This window comes from Corvus cornix, chromosome 4A (assembly GCF_000738735.6).
Source record: "Corvus cornix cornix isolate S_Up_H32 chromosome 4A, ASM73873v5, whole genome shotgun sequence".
Taxonomy (NCBI): Eukaryota; Metazoa; Chordata; class Aves; order Passeriformes; family Corvidae; genus Corvus; species Corvus cornix.
Window position 1 is genome coordinate 16,073,225 of NC_047058.1, and position 25,091 is coordinate 16,098,315.

Sequence of the window (25,091 nt, forward strand, 5' to 3'; positions counted from 1 at the left end):
AGAAATGTCCCACTCCCCCTCCCTGTGTTCCAGGGAGGACACAGCTCTGGCAGAAACGCCCTGTCAGGGTGTTAGGAGCCCTGTCTGCTGCACCTGCTGCTGAAGAAGATGCATCCGGCTGCCCCATAAGTCACGGCTCAAGTGCCAAAGAGGTCCATGGAGCTCCCCGGGGCATTTGGCAGAGAAAGGCAAGCTGTGCCGCCAGCGTGGCGACCGGCTGTCTGCTTCTCCCGTCCTTCTCTCAAGTGTTTTTTCCTCTTTCCCAGTATGCCTTTGGCCAGAGAGAAGGGCGTGCCCGTGCTGTGCCCCTTTGCCTGGCAGGAGCAGCGGGACAGGATGAGATGGGCGTGCGGCAGATGCTGCAGCTGCAGAGATGCCGGCTGTGAACTCCCTGCTCCCCTGCCTTGGCTGCAGCCTTACCGCTCTCCATTTTCTCTGTGAGATACAGGAGAGGGGAAGCACCAAGGAGCTGTTTGCTGTTGCATGGGGCGTCAGGGAAATGTAGCAGATCTCTGTTGCTGGCAAAGTCTGACAATGAGTGCAGCCCCAGCAAGAAAAGCCCCCTGTCAGGTTGCTTGGTTGCACGCGCCCTGCTGTCCCCACCACCCCATGCCCTCTCTGTGGGCTGACTGGGCAGGCAACTGAAGCCATTGCTGCAAGCCAGACTTTACCAGGCCACTGCTTTATCTCAACCTGAGCCCATCAGCATTGGCCCTGCAACCCCAAAATCCCAGGAAGTGGCTGATGCTCAAGCAATGGGAGCACAGAAGCAACCAGCTCCTGGGGGAACTGACCCCTCCCCATTGCATCCCCCATGCAAGATTGAGAGCATGCTTATTTTAGGAGAAGCAGAGAAGAAAAGCAGCAACCCACAGCCCAGAGGCCCAGAGGCTGCTGCCCAGGGTCACTTGAGCCACTTTGTGCCTCGAGGTCGCTTCAGGGCATTCAGATGCTCTCCAGCAATTTTGTGTTTTGACACTGCAGACACAGGCTCAAAAGCCAAAGTGCTGAACTCAAGAGGGTGTCTGTGTGTAGGAACACATGCAGATTGAACCACACATCAGCCCTGCACAGCGGGGACACCCAGCTGGGCAGCCGGCTGCCTGTGTCCCAGGCATGCTGCTGCTCAAAGGTGGGGTCAGCAAGGGCTGTGTCAGTAAGAGCTGTCACTTCAGTGGACATTTTGGGGTTGAATGGCCTCAGCTTTACTAGAGGCTCTTGCTGTTCCTGCTGCAGAAATGAACATGCTTAGACTTCAGTTCTCCCAGCTCGATATCCAGCTTCAGCAAAGGATGAAGAAGTCAGTAGAGCCACCAGGCTGTCAAACCAAAATCTCATGCATGGTCACCTGTTCCTACTCTACTTGGGGACTTTTTGTCTAAAACCAGCAGCTAAAGGAAGATCCTTGCAAACACAAAGGTGTTTCTGTCTGTGCAGCATAGGAAAATCTTGATGGATATGGTGTCTCCATTCACCCAAGTCATTGTCATTGTTTTGATGGTGTGAGTGCATGCAGCACTCCCCATGTGGTGGTGGAAAGGGAACAGTGAGGGGGAAGCTCTGAGCAGTGTCCAACAGAGAGCCATGCTCCAGAGCCATCCAGACAGGCTTGGAGTCCATCCATCCTCCCTCCAGATCAATGCTTCAGCTTTGTTTGCCTCCATGTAGTGTCTGTGTCTGCCTGTCCCCAAGAGAGCACAGCTGCTGGAACAACTTGCACACTGACATTCGTGCTGATGGGTTTCATGTGTAGCTCTGAAAGCAAGAACCAAGACCATTCACAGGCATCTCCAGCAGGATGGGGACTGATCAGGGGCTAGGCCCATCAGTGCCTTGGCCAGGAGCTCAGTGAGCTGCTGCAGTGTCCCTGCTGGGTCTCTGTCTGCTCTGCTCATCAAGTTTGCCAAATGTGCTGATGCAGGGTCCACACAGCAGCACCCAGGTTCCTCCTTTCCTGCTTTGTCTTGTCAGGTGATGAACCATATTCCTGCTGCAACCAAAGGGAAGCGCTGGAGCCTGTCTCCTGTAGCACAGACCCACCAGGGGCTCTGGAAATGTGGAGCCTCCATGCCCAGAGCATGGGATGTGCCACCCTCTCCTCCACCCATCCACGTTGCACTCCCCCTCACAGCCACCCCAGCACCTCAGGAGGGTGAGGACAAATCCCCCAGGTGCATTTCTTCAAAACAAATGAGCTCTCCTCACCATTTTTAGAGAAACAAACCAAGCTTGAAGGCAGATCCTGGCAGGCCAGCTGCTTTCTATCTGGAGCTGGGGGAACGTCACTGCATCTTAATGGCATCAGGCTGGACAGAGATCAGGATTCTGGTGGCAGAGGCAGTACTGGCACTGTTATAAATAGAGCAGCCACGATAACTGCTCATGAAGGTTTATGGTCTTTAGGATTTGGAGGATCAGTATCAAGCTACGCTGCGAGATGTATTATCCTCGGCATCAGTAGGAGCTAGGGGAAGTACAGGGGGAGGACAGTAAATGAGCGTGGGTTTGGAAATCATCCCTCTTGTGAATCTAAGCGTGAGCCCTTGGAAAGGTGCTCTCTGCTGTGTGCTGGCTCCTCTTGCCTTGCTCTGCCTGCTCTGGGAGGGTTAAACCGTGCGTGGCTGCAGCAGTGGCAACATTTCAAGCCAATCTCTGTCTGCCCTGTTGCAGGAAGCAAGGATTTGCCCCAGGACAGCACCTGCCAGAGCCCTGCAGCCTGCAGGTACAAAGCACCTTGTAGGAGTCTCGCTGGCATCGCACCTAAAAATTATTCCAAGTACTGAGGCTCAGGCAAAGGCCTCCTGCAGTCTGTGGCCTGGATAGCTGTAGGGGCTGGCACTGCTCAGGTACACCGATGTCTGTGCCCAGAGCACTGGCATGGAGACCATTCTGCCTGGCCAACATCGCTTCCCCAGCCTCACAACCAGCTTCCCACCTGCACGTGTCCAGGAAACATGGCAATGTCCTGCCAGGCTGTCCCCCCCTTTTAAGGGGTATTTTTAGACCAGATCATTTCACAGCCCAGGCTACAGCAGACTGAGGGAGGAGCTGTGGCACAGCAAGGAGGGGGCACTGCACTGCAGTGCAGGGGGAGGCCAGGGGGAGGCCCAGGCCCTGGAGCTGGGTTTAGTGCTGAAGCCAGGGGCAAGCTCTGCCCGCTGCTTCACGTGTCTATTGCAATCCCATTGTTGCACTGTTCATTCCCTCTCCCGTGGCACGTACTGCACAGCTATTTCCTCACCGTGCAGTGGTAGATTTCGCACAGCTAAGTCTCTCGGGGTGTTTCTGCAGGGAGATTTCATAAGCTTTAGGGCTCCGCTGCTGTGGGAGTGCTCCTGCATTCCTGATCTGGGCTAGAACAAGAGTAGGGTGATGAAACAGCTCTCCCAGCTGCCTGCTCTCCCTCACACCATGGCTTGGCAGCTCATGGCCTTTGGGGGAAACTCAGCCCAGCTGTGTGCTCTGGCCAATGTGGACGTCCAGTCCCTGCGACCTGACCATCCCATGTCCAAGCCCTGAAGTCAGGGTGAGGGGAAACTGGCACATCACCGCTCAATACCATCCATCCTCCAAGGCTTGTGTTGCTAGCGTGTCCTTCTTGAGGAAGGCACGGGTGTGCATGTGCCTCAGGAACGGCTCCTCACCCCGCGGCTGGGACCCGCTTCGAAGGTCACCTCGGGGCTTCCGAACGGGCCGTGTGGGGACGGGCGGGTGGCGGCAGTGCGCCTTTAAGAGAGCGCCGTGCGCGGGCTGCGGCCCTGCGGCACGCGCGCTGATTGGCCGGGCGGGCGGCGCGCGCGGCGGGGGCGGGAACAGCCATTCACAAATTTCCGAGCAGATCTTCCTCCCTTAAAGGGGCAGGGCCGGGCCAGCCAGGCGCCCACCTCCCGTTCACCGCGGGGGCCCGTGGCTCCAAGGGACACCAGCATTGGTTTTGCTCCCGGCGGCTGGGCAGGTTTCCCTGCCGGGAAGTGTGTTCTGGGGCAGCACTGCCCGGATGAGGCACCAGCATCCCTGTGAGTCACTGGCTGTGGGCTGTGGGAGTTGCAGAATGGGCTTTGCTCCATCTGGAAGGGGCAGATTGGAGCAGGGCTGGCCAGGGGAAAGAGAGAATGCGTGGACCCCACAGGGTTCCCCTTCTAGTTCCCCAAGCAGGGTGGGAATAATCGAGGAGGGGACATCTCTGAGCCCTGGATGTGCGGAAAGGTCCCTCTGGGCAGGTCTGTGCTAGATCTGGACAGAGTGGTGCTGAGCCCTTGCCTCCCTTTCAGAGCCACACGTTGAGCCACTCTGAGGAGGGTACCTGTCCCTACAGGGATGGGTCCTGGTGAGGAACCCCTGAGAGTCAGCCTGTGGGGCTTTGTGGCCCCAAGGTCGTTTCAGCTTAGGCAGAGCCGGCCAGTAGATCTCCACTGGCTTGTACAGCCCAAGCGGGGTGTGTTTGGCTCCCTCTAAGACTCAAGTATGTAAGAACACCCATCTTGGGACTAGTGAAGGATGCAGGGAAACAGGATTTCTGGCGGTGTCACACTAGGCACAAGGCAGACATCAAGGTACAGGACCAAAAACACAGCAACTGATTCTCTTAAAGACAATGAGATTTCTTGCTGTGACCCTGGTGTGGAGTGGTGAAGTTGTGCCCTGGTCACACTGTCAAACCTTCCCTCTGCTCCATCATTTTCTGAAGGAAATGAGGCACACAGAAGGAGTGAGCACCCACAGACCACGGGACACATCAGTGCTGTAATTGCCGTGCCCATGCAGCAGCAAAGCTCCCTCCTGCCGTGGAGGGAGGTGCACAAAAGCAGCCCACGGCCAGCCCATGCTTCAAGTGCTCCAACACAAGGCAGGAGCATCCCTGCCAGGTGATGGGGAGAGCAGCTGTGGGCATTGTGAGGCTGTCAGCAATTCCATAAAGCCTGCTGCATTTGATTGCTATTAAGTAACACCTCCAGGCTCTCCTTTACAGGCAGGGAGCCTGAGCCCTGCTGTAAGGACCTGCTTCAGGTCTCCATCGCTCCTCTCCCCGCCCCCAGCACAGCCATGGAAGACATTTAGTTGTCCCTGATGTGAGTTGCAGAAACCAGCCAATGGTGTCTATTGAAGGCTCTCGTGCCATTGCTGCCACAAGAGAGGATACAGCAACTGGGCGATGTATCCGGGATCATTAATAGAATAAAAATGGTTTTGCCCTGGAGGAGAATAATTTGTTGGGCATCTGCACTGAGAGTGCTGAGAGCTATTGGTCCCTTGGTATGCCTGGTTATTATTACCCCAGCTGCACATTTCCCGGTGTGAATTGCTGCTGGTGGCAGGAAGGAACAGCCATGGAGTGAGATGTTTCTTATCCTGCCCCTTCCCACTCACCTGTGACTGCACAATCCCTCCAGTGCTCACAGGAGCCTCCAGCCCAATATGCCCAGTAGCTGTGCTCTACAGAGCACCTCTTCAAGTTCCAATTGACAAGCTCCAGACCCAGCAAAAGGCAAATCCCTGCTGGGTGGGGTCTGTGGTAGTGCTAAGGAACTGACTGACAGACTGAGCCAAGTTCACTTGGTTCCTTTCTTTGCTGCTCACCTCCTCCTAGCCTGCCCGCCCAGATATATTTCCCTGCTGCCTCCCCGGGCTGCATGTGCTGGGTGTCTTTTTGCAGGTGATTGTGATGGAAAAAGGTACCTCCCCCATGCAGAACTGTCCTCCACCTCCTCCTGAGCGTTACAAAGATTCCCTGTCCGCACCCAGGCTCAGAGCTGACATGTGGCTTCGGTTCCCCTGGCAGGATCCAGCTCCTCTTGGGTGATAGTCAAGCACTCACATGACTGCTGTTTCTGCGAGGAACTGGCTGCCTTCAGCCTGCCCCATCTTCTCATCCACTGCTCCTAGAAGGGCTGTAGGTACAACAAACCCGCAGTGCCTGGTCCCTCACACTTGCCTTCCTCTTCCCGCAGGACTTCATGCGAGAGGAAGGAAGCGGCAGCAGGGGCTGAAATGCCGGTGACACCAGATAAAACCTAGCTCTGTGCCATCTTCATGCCTTGTAAATAGCATCACCTCCGGGGATTTCTTGACACTTTGCTGAAATTAGCACCTGTAAAAAGAGCAGCTGCCAAAGCTGAATTTAAATAAGACTGGGAAAGTACCAGTAGGAAGAGGGTAGAGAATGAGAGTACTCTTGTTTTCCTTGAATCACTTCCCTCCATGAAGGCACCTGCCTGGAAATCAGCTCATATCTCCTTTAGCCCTGCTCAATGCTCACATCACTGCAGAAAGATGCCCACAGCTGCCTGAAAATGCTGGGCACTGTGCCTGCCCTGCCAGGCAAAGGCCTGGGCACCCCAGTGCAGGTGCCCACCTCGTTTGGTCTCCCAGTGGGGCCACCCCCAGTTGCCAAAATGCCACCACTCACTAAAACAAGCTGGAGAAGTACAGAATGTGGGTGCCCCTGGCCAGCCAGCCCTGGCCTCCTCTTAGGCTTGATAAGGTACCCCAAGTCCTGTGCAGCATTCGGGAACGTTGCAAGCAGGCAGCAGCAACCACGGCTTAGTTTTGCCCTTTTAATTGGGGCTAGCAGGTGGCACATGCAGTTCATGACAAATGATTAGGAATTAACTCTCATAGCAGCTAAAATGGGAAATGTGGGGTTTGGGGAGGGGAGATGCAAGCAGGTAGGGAAGAGCTCTAAAGAGCTGCAGCAGCTGAGGCTCAAGACCCCTCTGTTTGCAGGTGGCGATGAGGCACTAACAGATAAGAGAGCTGGGGGAAGTGGAGTGGGGTGGAGGCTGTAATACTGCACTCCAGGGCTGGCAGCGAGGGTGTTTCCCATGTGGGGATGCCCATTGCATGAATGGCTGTGAAGGCTGCCAGAGACCGAGCATAGAGAGAGCCAGACACCTTCCTTGTGGAGGATGCACCAAAAAAAAATGGGAGGAGAAAAAAAAATCAAAGGCATCTCTTTATTGTTCACTCAGATCCTTATTAAAACATTTTTCCCTAACAGCTCTTGTCCTTTGCTTCTGCGCTTCCTCCCTGAGTGAATGCCCATGTCCTTGCCTGCCCCCATCCCAGGACAGAGCCAAAGGAGATGTGTCTGGAGCAGGGCAGGTGTGAGCAGTTGGGGTGACAGACTCTGCTTGTGCAGTTCCCTGGTGCTTTCCTCCCACTCAAGTCAGTCTCATCCAGACGTGGGGTTCCTGACTGACCTTGGCCCAAAGATGGCTTTGGAGAAGGCCCATGGCAGTGGAGAGACCTCACTGGGTGGCCACTGCATGATCCCTGCAACCTAACCCTGCGATCCCAGGGTGGGAACTGCAGTGGGAAGGAGGTTTGCAGCTGGGATGGAGCAGTAATTAGTTATGGTTGTGTTACAGGTACTGAGCACATCTCAGTGATGAAGTGATCTCAGAGGTGCTGCAGAGTGGGTAGCTGAGATGGAATTCCTGTCCTTTTACTCTCATGTGGGAGACACTGGCCACCTGCCCTTTTTTACAAGGCTTTCTGCTCTACTTTGGTGCAGCAATCTCATCTCTGATTCAATCTGGCCCCAGTCCCTCCTGTCATTCCCATCTGATGGCACAAGGAGCAGTAGAAGATGTGGAGATGATCCTTATTTCTTAAAAGCTGAAAGTGTAAATACCTCTCTTAAAGCCAACACTGCATGCTTTCCTGCCATGCACACAAACACGGTTTTTCATTGATTAATTCTGAACAAGCTTGCTTTGCGTGCAGGCATCCCATCCTGCCCTGCCCTAGTGACCTCCTGGGCACAGCTGCAATGTCCTGTGGCACTGAGCTCTGCAGGGTAGAAACACTTTCTTGTGTGCAGCCATTGACTTCATCTCACTGCATCTCTCTGGGTCTTTGGGTCAGTGCCACAGTGCCCCTGGGTTCCATAAGTGACCATCCATCAGCGAGAGCCCAGGGGAGCAGCAGGGTGAGCCTCACCTGTGGAGCTGTTTCCAAGGGCTCAGCAGCAGTGCTGTGCTCGGCTGCTCGAGGCCACCATGGTGAGGACAGCTGCTCTAGACTTGCTTGTCCAGGAACATAATGACTGTCCTAAGCTTGCAGCTGGGAAATCTCAGTGTCTGAGCCACTCCACCACTCCGTGGCATTAAGCCACCGTGTGATGGAGGTAACCTGAGCAGCCTGGAGACAGTGAAGTGCAGGCAGTGCTGGAGAGGACAGGTTCTGCACCGTGCAGTGGGGAACGTGGTGCTTGGGAACAACGCCGATCCTGATTATGGGGTGTCCTCTGCCCCCTCCCCTTCACCCAGAAGCAACAATTTCACTTGATTGCTTGGGAGCAAACTCTGCAGGAGCACTTCTGTCTGCAAAGGTGAAGTGCAGAAGTAATTTTGTATTGCAGTTTAAAGAGCTAAAGGAGCAAGGAGTGGGCAGGGGCATTTTATCTGACCAGCCATCATGCACTTCCTCTTGCCACAGCCCTGCTCGTGCCCAGGGCCGTATTACACCAGCTGCAGGAGGCTGGGAGGAGCCTTGCAGACCTTGGAACCTGAACTGGGGCATTGCACCACCATATCTTGTGGCTCAGCTTGTGGCCCCCTCCTGCTTCTGTGTTTTAGCCATGTCCTGTGCACATTTCATTGCTCTTCTACATATTTATGTACCATTTCTTTAAATAGTTTTTCACCCACCCTAGTGTTCTTTACAACCTTTAAGCATGAGGAGGCCGAGTTCAGGTTCTAAATGGTCAGATGTGGAATTTTGTAATGGGTTTTCTCTTTCCCCGTCAATTTGTCTGGATGACTCTTCTGAGTTCCTTCCCGTCCTGCACTTCTGTGCAAGAGGTGAAGGACTGCCTGAGCTGCACTGGGAGCAGCACCCCTGCCCTGCTGCACCAGCAGGCATTTGTGCTCTGCTTTTACCATCCCCTGATGGCAGTAGGTGGAAGGCCCAGCAAAGACCCTTGGGGTTTCTACACGCCCAATGCACCTGTGGCTCATGGGGCAGTGGCAGCATCCCCAGGCTGCTGTTTTGGATGGAGCACGTGTGGTAACATTTCCGAAAAGGCACGGTGAGAACTGATACAGAGATGCAACACAGGTGCTGCTGCCAGCCTAGCAACCAGTTCAGATCTGGAAAAATTATTTCATACTCCAGCGCAGACCACAGCTGAAGCAAAGTGAACCCCTCTTGGCGTCAGTCACAAAGCTGGCAGGGCTGCCACGGCCGCGCTGGGGCTGGAGGAACGGCGCTGCACAAGGGCTGCCCGGAGCGCCGGGAGACGGGCTGAGGGCAGCCGCAAGGTGATGCGTGAGGCAGCGCAGGATTTCTGCTCCGCCTGGGTGCCGCCTGCGCGGGGGGCAGCGGGGGCGGCGCGGCCGGGGACTGCCCGGTGCGGCGGGGATGGGAGCGGGGATGAGCGCGGGGATGGGAGCGGGGATGGGAGCGGGGATGGGAGCGGGGATGGGAGCGGCGCCCCCGCCGCCGGGGCGGGGCGCGGAGGCTCCGCCGGCGCGGATTGGCCGCTGCGGGGGAGGGGGGGCTCCGCGCCGCCGCAGGTGCCGCGGTCCCGCACCGAGCCGAGCCGAGCCGAGCCGGACTGGGCTGAGCCGGGCCGGGCTGAGCGTGTCCGAGCTGCTGCCCCGCGCCCCGCGCCGGGAGCGGCCCCGGCACTGAGTGGCGTTGCGGACGATGCCGCGGCGCGCCCCCGCGGAGATCACCGCGCTGTAACACCATCCCCCTCCCTTCCTCTTCCTCCTCCTCCTCCTCCTCCTCCTCCTCCCACGGGGCCGGGGGCGCCGAGCGGGCGAAGAGGCGGCAGGCGCGCCTTGCGTGGGGCGGGGGCCGCTGCCGCCCCCTGAGCATCCCTCCCTCCTTCCTCCCTCCGCCCCTCCGCGCCGCCTCCCTCCCTCCCTCCCTGCCGGCTCTATGGTGTGAGGGCAGCGATGCACAAGCACCACCACTGCTGCAAGTGCCCCGAGTGCTACGAGGGTAACGCGGATGGCGGCCCTGCGGCGCATGGACCCCCCCTCCTACGGCGAGTGGCAGCACGAGCAGTACGGCTACGGCGGCTACGGCTCGCAGACCCTGCCCGCACCCGGGGGGGCCGCGCCCGCCGCCCGCGGCAAGGCCAAGCTGGGGCCCCCCGCCCGCGACCCCGCCGCGCTGAAGCCGCCGCCGCCGGCGCCGGGGGAAGAGCGCGGCCAAGGTGAACGGGAGCGGCCCGGGCTGGTGGCCCGAGTGCACGTGTTCGAGCCGCGACTGGTACGAGCAGGTACGGGCCAGCCCCGGGCAGCGGCTCCCCGGTGCGGGACGCGACGGGGCGGGCGGCTGCCGGGGTAGCCCGGGGTTCGTGGCGGGTTTCTGGCACGGTGCAGCATCACTCCGGGGGCGTCGCGGGCAGCCGGGGTGGATGCTGGCGCTGCTGGGGCTCGATGCCGGCGTTGTTGCGTTGGCTGTCGTCGTCGCTCGGGTTGGCCGTCGGAGTCGGTCGGGTTGGCGTTGCCGTTGTTCGGGCTGGATGCTGCGGTCCTGCCCAGCGTCGGAGCTCAGCGCTGGAGCAGCCTTCCCAGGGCCGAACGGGGCCAAATGGATCTTGCTTGGCACAAAGTGGTCGTCGGGCGTGATGTATTTTGGACACCATACCTGAGGTGCTCGCTGCTTACGATGCCGTTGCCTGAAGCCGTGGCAGCACCAAGGGCATCCCATCATCCTGTGTTTAGCAGGCTTGGTGCGTGCTGCCCGCTGGGCAGCCTCGTGGGTTCGCGGTGTTGCTTGCCAGCGCTCCCAAACTGTCACCCACTCTCCATTGAGTTGTGGTTTCCTTGCTCTGCTGCTACGTCCCTGCTCCCCGAGATTATTACGTAACCCTGCTCTGGTCGCTGGCGTGCTGTGTGCATTCTGCCCCATTTCACTGCCTCCATTTCTTCCCACACACATTCATTTTATTAGTGTTCTCCTGGACCCATTCTCGGGCTGTGTCTCTCTCCCCTAAATGGAGAGACCAGTCTTGTTTTGAACCCACAAGCCAGCTTAGAAAATGGTTGGATCTGTTTGCAAAGCATTAAAATGGAGGCTAGACCCTGCCTGAAAAACAATTTACCCTGCTTGAGAGAAAGGCATTTCAGTTTGCTTCTTCTGCTTCTTTCATTCATTATCTTCAAACCTCACATGATTTCTTATTGATCCTTCTAATTATTATTTCAAGATGCTATAGCAGGCAGACACACGGGAATCAATGGGAATTCTCTCCTCCTCTGCTCTCAGCAAACACAACCCTCTTCTTCCCTTCCTCTATTTTTTCTTCATTACTGTCTCAGTCTGTAGCTCTGGTTGAAATAATTAGATTCATAGCTGATAGCTCAGATGATATTTACAGAAGGCACCAAAAACCCCAGCCACCTTCCTATGAGCCTGGTCCTGCTTTCTGTCGCTTTCTCTGCCACTCTTTGCATCAAAATCAGCCTCAGCTCTCTCTCGCCTGCTGATTCCTGGCAAGCATTCTTCCATCTTTCCTCCACTATCTCTTTCCTTCACTCCATCCAAAGCAGCAAGCTTGGGGAGCAGAAAATCGAAGCATGTTTGCTCCCTCCTTTCTCCTCCTGCTTGCATGGAAGCTCCGGCCCAGTATTCCTGGTAAGATGATTGCAAGCAGTGTGAGAAGGAAGTAGTGCCAGCTGCATTGCTGCCGTGGCAGGCTGGGCAGGGGAGCCTTTCATGTTTTTGCAATGGTGGAAGAGAAATCATTGTCTCTTTGTGGTGCTGCCATGGAGCTTGGGCTGCTCGGAAAGTCGTCCGCGTTGGGAATCGCTGCTCTGCCTTTGCCTTTCTGAACGTGAAAAAAAAAAAAAAAAAAAAGAAAGAAAACCAAAAGCTCCTCGCAGCATTGCAAGCAACAGAGGATGCCTGTGTTTGAGGCTATGTGGGCATAGCGGGCTCTGCATGTAGAATATGACGTGTGTGCTATGTGCAGTGCCTGTATCCGAGCAGGCAGCGTTGCTCCCTGGTGTGGAGCAAATGTATGCCGTGAGTAAAGCTTTGCAGCAAATACCTCGGCAACGCTCTCCTCCTGATCCAAGGGTGCAAAGTGCCTGAGCCCTGAGGAATCCATGTTCTTCCCAGTCCAGTGGTGGGCAGAGGGACAAAAGGTGGTAACATGGAAACATATAGGCATGGCTTGTGCTCAGGCAAGCAGGTCCGTCCAGTTGGCTCTGGGAGGCTGGGAGATGTTGGGCTCTGGGTAGATTTGGCTGGATGTTGCAGATGCAAAGCAGTTTCCTTCACAGGCTGTCTCTGTGTCCAGGAGAGCCTTGGCTGGAGGCAGGGCTGCCATTTTTCAGGGCTGCCCCTTTAAATGAGCTCACTGTCCCTGAAAGCACTTCCAGCAGCTGAGGTGGGAAGGGGTGCACAGGCCAGGAAGCTTTCCCGGGTAAGCAGGGATCTGTTAACCTCCTGGGGAGCTTCACCACCTCTCATTTAAGCCTTTTTCCTCCCCTTGCTTCTTCACTCAAGCAGAGAAGCATGTGCTAGTTCTCTGCCACCAGAAACGTGCTCACAGTTGCATATGGTGGTGTATGTTCTCTGACATCATGGCATACTCACATACTCTGTGTGCAGCTCCACGGCATGTGAGACGTGCCCACACGTCCTGCCCAACACACGGCACGGTCCCAACGTCAACCTGCACCTCCTCCCACTTCCAGCCCCCGTCTGTTCTCTCCTCCTGCCTCTCCCCTTCTCTAGGACACATTTTAGCTTGCTCAGGCAGTGCCAGTAACTGAGAACCCCTAATCCTCACCGGAGGGAGGGAGGGAGGAAATCTGTGAGCTCTAGGTATCTCATATCTTTTTTGCTTTGCTTTTCTTCTCCCCTCTGAGATCTCTTCCATTTATTTTCCCTTATCTATCCATGTTCCCTGTTCATTAGTTCCCAGTCCCTGCACTTGATGTCATTGCTGTCCTCCATTGTTTCTATCACCATCCCTCCTGTTGGCCCTGTGCCCTCCTTGTCCCCCTTTGCTTGCTGGTGGGGGACTCAGTTCCTCCCCTGCCAGACTGGGGTGACAGGAGGACTCCTGGCTTTGAGGGAGGAACAGCAGTGTGATCCAGGGAAGCATCCCTGATGTGCAGCGCTAGAGGAGCAGACTGCTCAAACCCCTCCTCTCCCCTGCACAGTGACGCCCACAGCCCCTCAGGAGAGGGGTGCTCAGCTGCCTGGCCATGCCCAAGCCCCTTCCCCGGCACTGCTCCAAGAGCTGAGGGGCCAGAAGTAGCACCTTTCCCTCCCACAGGAAATATCCAGCCCTGAGTCTTAGTTCACTCTAAGGACTCTGGTGCCAGGCACAGTGACCAGAGAGAAGCCCCCCCATGAGGGTCCCAAGGGTCTCACCAGCATTTTCATGTGGGGCATGGGCTGGGGAAGGGGCCTCACAGTTCCCTGGCATGTGGTGAGAAGTGCCCTCAACCCCCAGGGCTGCCCCAGGTTTGGTGGCCCTGCTTGGCCAGGAATGTAAAGTCCTGCTGCCTCCCTTTCTGTGGTCCCTTTCTCCCCCTTGGGGTGGTCACGAGGATGCAGAGGGGAGTTGGAAGAGCATTGCAATGAGTCCTTGACCACGTGCAAATACCCAGAGCATGCCAGGCTTGTGTGGCCTCCACCCCTGGCAGAGGTGTTTCATGGCCAGGCAGGTGGAGGAGTGGGACAGATCTTCCCTGCCCACCATCAGCCATGAGTGCTTCACTGATTTTCAGGGGTGGTTTTCAATGCACAAACGTTGCTTGTTGAGTTCCTCCCATTCCCTGGGCAGTTAACTGCAGTAGGTAGGCACAGGACAGCACATCTTGGCCAAACCACCAGCCTTTGCTGAGCCTTCAGATGATGTTGGACCTGGGGTTTCTGTCTCTTGGGACATGGGTGGCAGGGGAGGAAAGAGCCTTGGAGAAACCGTGGGGGTTCAGACCAGGGTTTCTGAGTGATGAGCAGGTATGGCTGGAAGGAAGGAGGGAGAGCACCAAGGGGGCAGGCAGGAGGCCAAATACAGGTTGCTTTGTGGGAAATGGCTGAAGCCCCAGATGTTCCCTGGGGAGGTGCGAGGGAGGGTGAGAGGAACAGGGTGCCGGGGACATGGAGGCAGTGGAGGTGGTGAGGTTGGCAAGGTGATGTTGCTATGGCTACTCCCGTGCTATTCATAGAAGAAATTAGCTAAATCTTTGCACTGAAACGTGGAGGAGGAGAGAGGAGGAAGGCGTTCTCCGTGTTTGGAGGGAAGGAGAGAAGCCAAAACAGGAAGGGGGTGAAGTTTTCCTTCTTTTCTCTGTGCCTGCACTGTGGAGGGGCATTTCAGGGAAGCACCACTGCCTGAGCTGCCCAGCGCTGGCAGGACGTGGAAGGATGCAGGCAAAGAGGAGCTGTCCCGTGGGAAAGCCCCCCCCGCAGAGCTTCCACACAGAGCCCCACATGGCAGGATGAGTTCTGTATCGTGCCAGGAGCACAGGAGACATCCTTTTAATTAAAGACAGCCAATCTGTGAAAGGTATTTTTGGCAACCTAAATGTAGATGCAACTGTAGTGAAACTTGTCCTTTGCGTCTGGCTCCATTGCTGAACACAGTGCTTGTCTGTTCCTGGCCCCATCCATTTGCTCAGCCCCTGCTCTGTGATCACTGCTGGGCCCCCTGTCCTCCCTCCACCTCCAGCATCTCTTCCAGCCTGTCCCCCTGCCAGCCGGAGTCCCAGGGAGTCTTCCCTCTCCCTCACTCCTCATCACACTTCACTCCCTCGTGAGAGTTTGAGTCCCCTTTCCACAGACCTGTTTGTCACCTCCTCACTCATGATGTGTAAATCTGCGTGTCTGTTCCTAATATATCCCCCTCCATCTGATCTCACCTCTCGGCTTGTTTCTTGGGCATCTCCATCTGGTGATCCTGCCGTCATCACCCAGTTGAGTTGCTATAACCAGGTACTGAGCTGCTCTCCTTCCCCCGAGCCCAGCCTCACACCCAGCCTCACACCCATCCTCAGCCCCTTGCCCCGTGGACCTGGGAAGAAGCTGATTTTTCTGATGGTTTTGATGTTCCTTTCCTGCCCCTCAGATGAAATCAAGGCCCAGATAATGCTTTTTAAAGTCATCCCCCTTCCCTGTGCCTCTCCTGGGAAAACCTTACCACACAGTTGCTGAGTGAGCTGGTTCTCCTCACCCACCCTGGAGCATCCCGTGTCCTGCTGTCACCCATACCCTGGACTGAGGAGGGTCAGATGTTCTCAGTGCTCCTTCACAAAACGTGTTGAATTCGTTTAGGAGTGGACAGCTGAGGACATTTGTCTCCTTAGTTTATTTATTCACCTGTAAGACTCTCCCCCCTTTCTCTGGGCATATGAATCCCTTGGAAAGGGGCTGTACACTTGTGCATGTTGGCTTTTCTGACTCATCCCTTTAATACAGTAAGGGATAACACTGGAATTAGAGAAGTGAGTTGAAGGACTGAGCTTAGCTCCTCTCCAGCTGGATTACCTGCCAGCCAGCCCAGATGTGCACACTGCAGCCCTAGAGCTGCGCCTAGGTTTGGGGTCTTGAGCTGCTGGAGGAAGTCCTGGAGCAGCACAGGGAGAGGTGCTGGAGCTGGTGTCCGAACAGGCTGTGGTAGAGATGTGGCTGCTGCTCTAAAGGCAGCATCTGAAGCCGCACAGGTGGGAGAGACCCCGTCAATGCAACATGTGGAAGAAGAGCAAAGTACCTGCCAAAATCAGGAGGATGTGCCCCTGTCACACTGCTGGAGGAGGAGGAGGAGGTGGAGAGCACGTTGGTGAGGCATGCAGGGCCAAGCACAGGCATGTTTCAGCAGGGGTGTGTGCAATGTGGAGGAAGTTGCTCCTCGTGAAGAACCTGGGGGCAGCAGGAAGCCCATCAGCCTCCACTGTGACAGCACCTGCTGTCATCCCTGGTGGAGGGATGCCCCCGTGACTGCGCTTTCCACCAGCTCTTCCACCACGACTGGGACCTGCGTGAGCCCAGTCCTGACCAGTGCCAGGGATTCAGCGGGGATCTGCTGGCCATCCTCAGGGCGTATGGTCCCACAGAGGGGTGCATGAGAGGGAAACCCAGGGGACAGCTGTCCCAGAGGCCCAGTCCGGGTACCCTGGGCGCAGAGGAGGGTGGGAGGAGGAAGCGGAGCAGAAACTGTCACTGTTCCTGGAGAGTTGCCTTGTTCGGGTAAGCCCCTCGGCACGTCGTGTGCTATTATGGGAGGAGAGAAGCTTCCGTTCCTTCCAGAGCTGTGAATGCTCATTTAGAGAGAGGAAGTCATTAAGACTAATCAGGACGTAATCAGGGCCGTGGTTCTGTGCCGGGCGCCCGCTGCGCACAGCTCGGTGCAGGATGCTCTCCAAGGGGACCGTGGTCTCTGGGTGCCAGGGGAGAGCAGGTCCAGCACTGCTCCGTGCTGGGCCACGAGGAGCTCAGTGTGGGGGATGAAGGTGCTCTGCCTGCCACCCCAAACCCCACGTGCTGGCAGGAGGAACAGTGAGCCTGGGGCTCAGCCTGGCAGCTGTGATTCAGGGATGGGTGAGGTTGTGCCAGCACTGTGGGTGCAGTGGGCTGTGTTAATGCTCGCAGCTGGTTTTAACACATGCAAAGATGGGATGATGTAGGGAGTCCTCAAGGGCCCTCGTTGCAAATCCAGCAATATGCTGTGAGCGTGTATCAGGGACTTAGAGATGAAAACTTTTAATACAGCGTTTAACAAGTTCAGAATACCTGAATTTGGAATGAACTTCACAGTTTAGCTTGCAGAGCTCGCTTGGTGGGGCTTGCAGAGGAACTGCTCCAAGGGTGTAATTATTTTTGGGAACATGTAGTGCTTCAGAACACCCTGGACCAGGCCCTAGATACCTTCTTGTTGCCTTTGTATTAACTAGAATTTAGCTTGAAGCTCTGTTGGTGGATCTTGGTTTGCCTTTCTTCCCACAGAAACAGGTTTCTTAACACTTATTAACTGGGTGTGCACGGGAATTTACCAAAAAGAAGAAATTAGGATATTTGAAACCCAGGAACCAAAGAAATCTTTATTTTACCACTGTTCCTTATTCACTTTTTTCCCCCCTATACATATGTATTTGTCTGAGAGGCAGATAGAAGCATGTGACTCTTTCAGATAATAACAACTCTTCCTGTGAAAAAAGGAATCAAGTCAATTTTATTTGGTACCGCCAGGTCAAAGAGAAGCCACTGAAACCCAGCACCTCTGCAAATTGGGTCACTTATTTTAGTGGGCTGAGCCTGGAACAGGATGTCTAACTTTCAAGTTTGAACACCCTGGCCTTAATGGTTTCTAAATGGAAACTTAGATTCCACAGAGCTTCTGTTTGGGAAGCTTTCTTCCTTCCCTACTGCGTAAAGGCTTTTTCCAGTCCCTATTTAAGCTACTCTTTAAAAAAAAAAAAAAAGGCACCAAAACAAAGATTAAACCTTCAGTAGCTGCTTGTGTTCACATTACACTTTGGGCACTTCAGTGGCTTTGCCAAAGATCCTTGTGACCAGGGACCTTTCAAGTCCCGTGTTCCCTGTTTCCGGCTGGCCGCGGTGCTTTGAGCCAGTGCCGAGGTGCAGCCATGGGACAGGGGCTCTGCTGCCACAGCCCCAGAGCCTGCTCATGCCACCAAAACGGGCCAGCTCAGATGGGCAGCCTGGAGAGAAGGGCTGCTCTTGCCTGCAGGCCACCAGGCTGGCTGGGAGCCGAGCACAGGGACACAGGCAGCAGCTGGCGCCTGGCTGGGTGAGACTGACGCAGGGGGTCTGGGCACCTGCAAGCTCCACAGTCTGCCCCACCATCGTTTCCTACATCACTGATGCCATGTTTTGAGCTGTGCAGGAGGGCAGGGGCCAGGCTCAGCCTGTCACTCCCCTTCATGCAGGCACACTGTTGGGTGATGTCCTCCCCCTGCCCAAACCGTGTCAGCCAACAGGCTGCTCTTGCAGTGAAAAAGTGAGAAAAAGTGCACAGAGAGTTACTTTATATCCAGCCCAGTTAAAAGGATGGGTGATTCATCTTTGGCCAAGAACTTCTTCAGCCTCCAAAAGTTTCCGTCCTCTGTTTTCTTTTGCTCCCTTTCCCTGTCCCAGGCTGTGGGAACCCTGAGGGATCAGCTCTCTCTCAGGGCTCTGCAGCTCTGCTGATGCTCCCAAGCACCCTCAGCTCTGGCCACCATGTAGAGCTCAGGAAAGCAAAGAGAAATGAGCACAGGGATCTGTGAGGATGGGACCAGCCCGCAGCAGTGTGGTACCTCTCCCCATGAGAAGGGGAAGGATAGGTCAAAGCATGGATTTGGTGTTGAGATGTCAGAAAAGCCCTACATCTCATGGGCCAGCTGGGAGCAGGCTTTGGTCTGGGAAAGGATATGCCATGCACTGCTTCCTAACAGGAGGACTGTGAGGTGGCTTCCCTGGGCACAGCCAGGTGAAAGCCAAGGGGGTCTTTGGGGGGCCAGGAGCAACCTGGAGGGAAGATGCCAGCACCTCTCTGCTCCACACACCTGCTCTCCAGCAGGGGCAGAGCCAAGGCTCATCCCCTCCTTGCCTCAGGGAGCCTTAGGAGTGGGTTTCTGTCCGGCCTCAACCTTAGAAGTACCCAGAGGCTACTCTGGAGGAGCCATGTCATCGCAGGTGCAGTGGGAGCTATGTACTGGGCTCTGGCTTGGTGCAGGAGGTAGCCCCAGCACTGGGAAAGCCAGCATCTGGGCGAAGGGCAGGCAAGCGTGGCACAAAGCAGATGAGCGTGTCAGCGCTCATCAGGGTGCGTGGCAGTGAGCACGGGCTCCCCGTGTGTGCCGTGCACGCAGGACCTGAGCTTGTTCCTGTGAAATTGATTCATCAGCTTGGTGCAAAGCCTGCAGGGGCATCCTGCAGCCGACCCCACTGCCGCACCCTTGGTGTCCCTGAGCCAGTACCTGTGTGTTCCCAGCAAGAACTCGACACGGTGGGGTCCTGCGACAGAGCAGCTGCTTTCATAGCTGTAAATCCACAGCTTTCTCCATGGTTTAACACCCTTTAAAAAAAAATCAAAGCAGATGGAGCTGGACTACAAGCAGCTCAGTGTCAGCCCTGATTAGATAATTCTGTTGGGCATTTCCCCACTTGTGACCTCTACCCCTGAGAGCTTTTAAAAGGATGTAAAGACCGAATTTCACTTATCTCCAGAGCCATTTCTTTCTGACTGCTACTATTATACCTCAGATGATATGAAACAAAGGATATTAAAAGACACATTGACTTTTCACTCTGATGCAGTCTGGGGAATTTGCAGAAATAAAGAAGTTAGTACTTTGCTTCCCATGCACTAGCCCAGTGTCTCAAGTAGTCACTCTGTCCTGCACATTCCTTCTTGCATGACATGTGGGGCACACCAGCCTCCTGCAGAGACCAGCTCTGTGTGCTAGGCCTGGTATTTGCCATCTCTGGAGGCTCCTTTTAGTCCTGTTGCTGGTTAAGATGGAAATGTGTTTATATGTGATCACAATCCAGTTGCCTTTGTCCTGGGACATCTGTAGCATGTGTATTTTGCCTGGAGAAAGTTTGTAACTCCTGACCTCTGTGGGTTGGCACCTGTGCCAGTTCTGTGGAGGATGTGAAGCTATGGCAAAGCTTTGGGCTTTCATTTCTGGAGACATTATCTTGAACTTTCAGTTCAGAATCTCCCTGCCCAGCTCCTGTGTGCCAGCCCTTGGGGAGATGCCACAGGGCAGGACCCAATCCTCAGCAGCAGGCTAGTGAACCTCCTCCATTTGCATGTAATTGCAGCTTTTCTTTTGCTTGGGAATTTTGGAAACTCATCATGTTTTGCAATTCCTACCTTTGTGCCAGCAGAGGACAGCAGTAGAAACTGAGGTGGGGGGTGACACCTGTAGATGTTTGGGGCTTTGGTGCTCCCAGGTGATTTTGTTTTTGTCCCTGGGCTGCCATGGCCCAAGTGGAGCCCAAATAGCAGCAGTCCCTCTCCTATCACTACCCAGAGGGGATACCTAAGGGTGTTTCTGAAAGGCTGCATCCTGTGCCTGAGATTTTCTCCAAGCACTGCTGGCCTGCCTGGCTGCTCCCTGCACGTGCTGCAGTGGTATTGCTCCAGCTTGCAGAGCAGACATCCCTGCTGCCCTGCATACAGCCCCACAGCCTCCTCCTGGTTTGAACCACCGAGGCAGCTGCCCCAAACAGGCACAACATTCACCCAATGCCTCTACAGGGAGCCAGTCCCTTTCTGGGGACTGCCTGGGGCAGATTGCTGCTCCCTCCATCAGCACCTGGGCTGTGGCTGTCACTAGGACTGTCATGCAGAGCTCAGTGAATGCAAGGCCCTACTTCTCTCAGCCCCCATGAGACCAGAGAGCTCTTGAATCCTGACCTTCAAACCTCATCCCTCTTCACCACGGTTCCCTTTGACTCCTGTTGCTGCCCAGATTTTCCCAACAGCTGTCCTCTTCCTCGCTGGCTTTGTGCCCAGATCAATCTCTCTGCATCTGTGCAGTGCCCTCCTCACTCCCCAAGGTCCTCCTCGAGTCCCTGCAGCCTCCATCCCCTGAGACCAAGTACAGTCCCTTGTGCCTCTGCCTGATGGAGAGAGTTCAGGGCACCTCCAGCTCCACTGGACTTTGGTGATCCTGCTGCCATGGAGTGAGCACTGTAGGACTTAGACCTCTTCTCTTTCCATCTGTAAACCCCCCCAAGTGCAAACAGGGCTTGGTAAATAATAGTGTGATGAAGAGGTTTAGGTGGAAGGGATCTGACAGCCCCCATTGAATGTGATCTGAATGCACAGCCCTGTTCCCTCTCCTCCCGGCATGCAGCAACCCCCTGCTCCTTAGGGCATAAATTACTGTTCCCTATAGAATTGAGGGCGTGGTTAATTCACCAGCACGTTCCTGCTGCCCAGCAAAAAATTATGATGCTCTCTCTCTTCCCCTGGCTAGCAGAGCTGCTCGGTACTTCTGCCTGACTGGTGGAGGGAGGCAAAAGGTTTTTGTTTTCAGGTCCTCTTCTTATTTCTGAGTCTTTGGTCTTGTCTGTCTCTTCAACAGGACAGGCAAAGTGCAAATATTTAAATATTTGCAAGTGAAAGAACTAATGCCCAAACACCTTTCTTGTGGTAGCTGGAATAGCTGGCCACAAGAGGCAAGTGGGGATTTCCTGGTCTGAGTTCCTCCTGACCATGTGTGACTTTGTTTTAGAGCAGCCACTCACATTCGGTATCTCCTGGGTCCCATCTGGAGCCTGAGTGGGAAATTGTGCTCCTAGCAGTATTTTGAGATGTAAAAAATCACTAGTGTGGAATGGCTGTGAAGGATGCTCAGTGCACAGGGAGCAGGCTAAACAAAATATGTCCTTAGGGCTCACCACTGTGTGAGCGAGGCAATGTGATGTGTGATTTTTGGGCTATTATTAATTCAACAAAGGGTGCAGTGGGGCTCAGTGGAGGACTCAGGCTGGACCTGCAAAAGCCTCTATAACATTATTATATAGAGCACTTCTCCCTGGGAGGGATCCAAAGCATCATTTGTGGAGTTGAATTCTTTTTATAAATCATGGGGCGCGTGATGGGCTGCATTCACTTAGGCTGCCTCTTCTGCATCCTTCCTGGAAACTCATCTAATAAGAGCTGGCCTCTGGATGTTCAAACCTTGATGTGCTACTGGTTGTTAATTGCTGGCAGTAGAAGTGCTTCTTTTTTGCCTTGAAATGTGGAATCCCTTCCTAGAATTGCACTGGGGACTAATAAAAGCCACTGCCAGGTTTAATATATTCTATCTCTCAAATTATCTGGATTAAATACAAGGACTGTGTAGTGCCAGAGAGGGGATATTCCCAGTTTAACATTGCTTCTGGGCCTTGGAGATCCCAAGACACTGGACCTGAAAATTGTGATTCTCTTTTGTGTGGGGGAGGGGTTTGACAGGAGTGCTTGGAAGTGGTCATATTTGCCTGAGTTAGAGAATTAATTGCCATAAAAACTATGGTTTTGTAACCAATAGTTACAGCTGCAGGAAAGATCAGAAAGCATCTGAATAAATCAAATTAACTACCTCCTGCTCTATCCATATGAGAGCAGAACCTTCCAGGGCGGGATTTAAACCACAGTCTGGTTGACCCTTAGCTCTCTCATCCACTGAGGAGAGTGAAGAGTCTAGAAATAGGGCCAGCTAAAACAGGACATGGTGGGGACTGCCGTGCTGGGTTATGGGAGGGGGCTGGTCGCAGTCAGGGACGGGTAAACCCAGACAAGGGCAATAAGGAGGTAGCTGGCTCCTGTGAAAATATTCCGGACTCACAGAGGCTGTTGGTCCCACACCTCTGTTAATGGACAGACCGTGGTCGCTGGTGAGTGCTTCACTAGCCCACAGCTTGACTCGCCGGTTGCTGACTGTTGTTCGTGATGCCTTAAGGCAGACGGTTCACTTCACCTCCCCCTGGTAGCTCATGTCTCTTGGCGTGTCTCACGCTGGCTGTTCTTCTCCTCACGAGCCTTGGGATGATGAAGCGAGTTCCAGCTCACCGCTGACCTTCCAGGCTTTGCACTACTCTCCGTGATGTGCCAGCGAGGAATGTCAGTCTTGGTTGGGATTTTGCTTCTCGCTTCTGTCCGCCCCTCCCTCACGCCCCCTCCCAGAGACCGGGAGTCAAAAGACTTCAGCAGCCGGCGGCGCTGGACAGCTCCGGCGAGCGGGACCCCGCAGCCCTGACCCCCCGGCCCGGCGCTCCTCCTCCGGCCTCCGTTCCATCCCGCCCCTCCGGCCACCCCTGGTCCTCCTCCGGCCTCCGTTCCATCCCGCCCCTCCGGCCACCCCTGGTCCTCCTCCGGCCTCCGTTCCATCCCGCCCCTCCGGCCACCCCTGGTCCTCCTCCGGCCTCCGTTCCATCCCGCCCCTCCGGCCGCCCTCCTCCCTGGTTGCCGGCCATCCCATTCTGTTTGCTCCGGCCGCTCCGACCGTCCCGTCCCGTCCCGTCCCGTCCTGTCCCGTCTCTCCTCCAGCTGCCCCATCCCTTCGGCCGTTCCGGCCGTCCTGTCCTGCCCCTCCTTCGGCCGCCCCTGATTTCCAGCCGTGCCGTCCCGTCCCGTCCCGACCCTCCTCTGGCCTCACCCCCACGTCCGGCCGCCGGCTCTGCATGTTCGCCCATCCTCTTCTCCTGGGAGACCCTCCCTCCCTTCCTCTGTCCCTGCCTCCCTGCCCTGCCTGCCCGAGCTGCCCTCTGCACATGTGTCTGCCCTGCGATGTGCAGCGAGCCGAGGGGCAGAGGGCAGCCCAGGAGGAGCAACCCCGAGAGAGGTTCACGGGGAGCCCTTCAGGACAGGAGGATGCATGTGATGCTGTGGAGGATGAGCCGAGGCTGCCGAGCAGAGGGTTTACCCCAGGAGTAATGAGGATAAGGGACCAAATGCTGTCACCTCTCCCAGGGCGTGGTGGCTCTGTGCTTAGAAGGAACAAAAGCTGTCGGAGGGTGCTTGAAGGCTTGGTCTGCTGGCCTCTCTCAAAAGGACTTCTTTTCCTACTCCTATCTCCTAACCCCTCACTAGTGTGAATTTCACATAAATTTTGGTGCTGGTGGGAGCCTGACACAAGGCTGGGAGAGTTTCCAATCTTCCCTGTCTCTTTCCCAGTAGCCAAGGCCATGGGGTGTTTGGGACACACCGAGTCTGAGGACCAGACTGATGCCCAGAGCCATGCTGTGGCCCTGCTCCTGTCCCAGGGCTGTTGGACACTTGGAGGAGGGACAAGCAGAGCCCTTCCTGAATCTCTCTCTGCTGCCTGGCCTGGAGGGTCTGCACTGGCATGACCAGGGGAGAGGCAGTGTACCACGAAGGGCTGGGTTCATCGCTCAGCTTGGTGATATCCCACTTTTGTCTCCTCACAGGCCAACCCCGCTCCCATTATCGTGAATACAGACTCGCTGGAACAAGGGCTCTCTGTAAGTCTCCCGGTTTCGTTTTGCTTCCTTTGATCAAGTGCTGCATTTTCCCTGCTCAGCAATGCAGGAAAGACTTTCCCAGCTCGAGGAGGCCCTGGTAAGGCAGCAAAGGAGCCTGATACCCACACCGCTTCCCCACAGCTCATCCCACCCCCAAACCTTGCTGGGGCTGGGTGACACTGCGCAGAACCAAGGCCAGCAGTAAGTGATGCTGGGGACTCGAGCACAGGGAGGTACAAGGCAAAAGGCCTCAGCAGAGGAGCTGGGCATCCGGGCTGGTTGTGTTCAGGGTTAATCATACAGCCATTTCCTCTGCCTCCCATGCAGGGGGGCTGGGAGGCTCTGCTGGGGCATCCTTTACCTTCCTGCACTGCCTCAGCCTCCTTAGGCAGGGCTCTCTGGGTACTTGCTGGCATCAAGTAAGGACCAGTCACTGGTCCTCAGGGCAGCAAGGCCCATCAGATGTTGCTCCTCTCCCACTGAAGGCTGCCAGCAGCTGAGCAGTACTTGGTGAGTGTGTTTGCAGCCACAGTGCATTTGGCACTCCTGGAGTAGCATAAGATAATCTTAGTTTGTTGCAGACAGGGTTTGCATCCTGCTGCATCCGTCCCCAGAACATTTGTAACTCATTCCTGCTGGGGGGATGAAGGGAGGAGGGTGGCCAGCATGGGTTTCTGGCCAGCAGCACTGGCTCTGTGCTTGTGGGGTGCTTCCCTTTTTTGCCCAAAGAAGCCCAGTTAACAGCTTCCCAGGGCTGGGTGCTTTGCATCTGATTTACTTCTGATGCATCAAACTTCAGCTGCCTTCCACAGCAGTGAAGCAGCACCAGAACTCAGAGCTGGGGTGGGTTCATCTTTGGAGTCAGGGTAGTGGGCCACAGGTGACCTCTGGGGGTTGAATTTCCCCTGTAGAAAACTGCAGATCTCAGCCTGCAGCCTGTGGTGGGGCCCGTGCACATCAGAGCTGTACTGGGCTGGTTGAGAAGGGCTACAGAAAAGAAGGAGAGCCTGGCTGAGGCCCTTCCAACCCTGGCTGTATGGTTTAATTAAGCCTGAATTAAAGCCACCTGACACTGGGGAGGAAGGCAGTGGTGCATCTCTCAGCGTGGTGGTCCTGGGTCCAGCAGCTTTGTGTGAATGTGGCAGAGGAGAGCTGCTGTCCCCAAAGATTACCTTCCCAAACACATGGCA

General features: G+C 55.4%; 1 protein-coding gene across 6 annotated transcripts in view; it reads left to right on the top strand.

The window, feature by feature from the left end:
• The window catches only part of DLG3 (discs large MAGUK scaffold protein 3), a 77,553-nt gene that overhangs the window by 15,403 nt on the left and 37,059 nt on the right, over positions 1-25,091 (top strand). For 4 of the 6 annotated variants that reach the window (XM_039571805.1, XM_039571806.1, XM_039571809.1 and 1 more), the window contains exon 5: positions 23,848-23,901. The exons of 1 other annotated variant lie outside the window; for it this stretch is intronic. In XM_039571805.1, coding sequence (XP_039427739.1) covers positions 23,848-23,901 — 54 coding nt within the window. Of the gene's footprint in view, positions 1-10,089; positions 10,235-23,847; positions 23,902-25,091 lie in introns of those variants that run through there. One more of the 6 variants, XM_039571810.1, reaches the window with a different exon arrangement.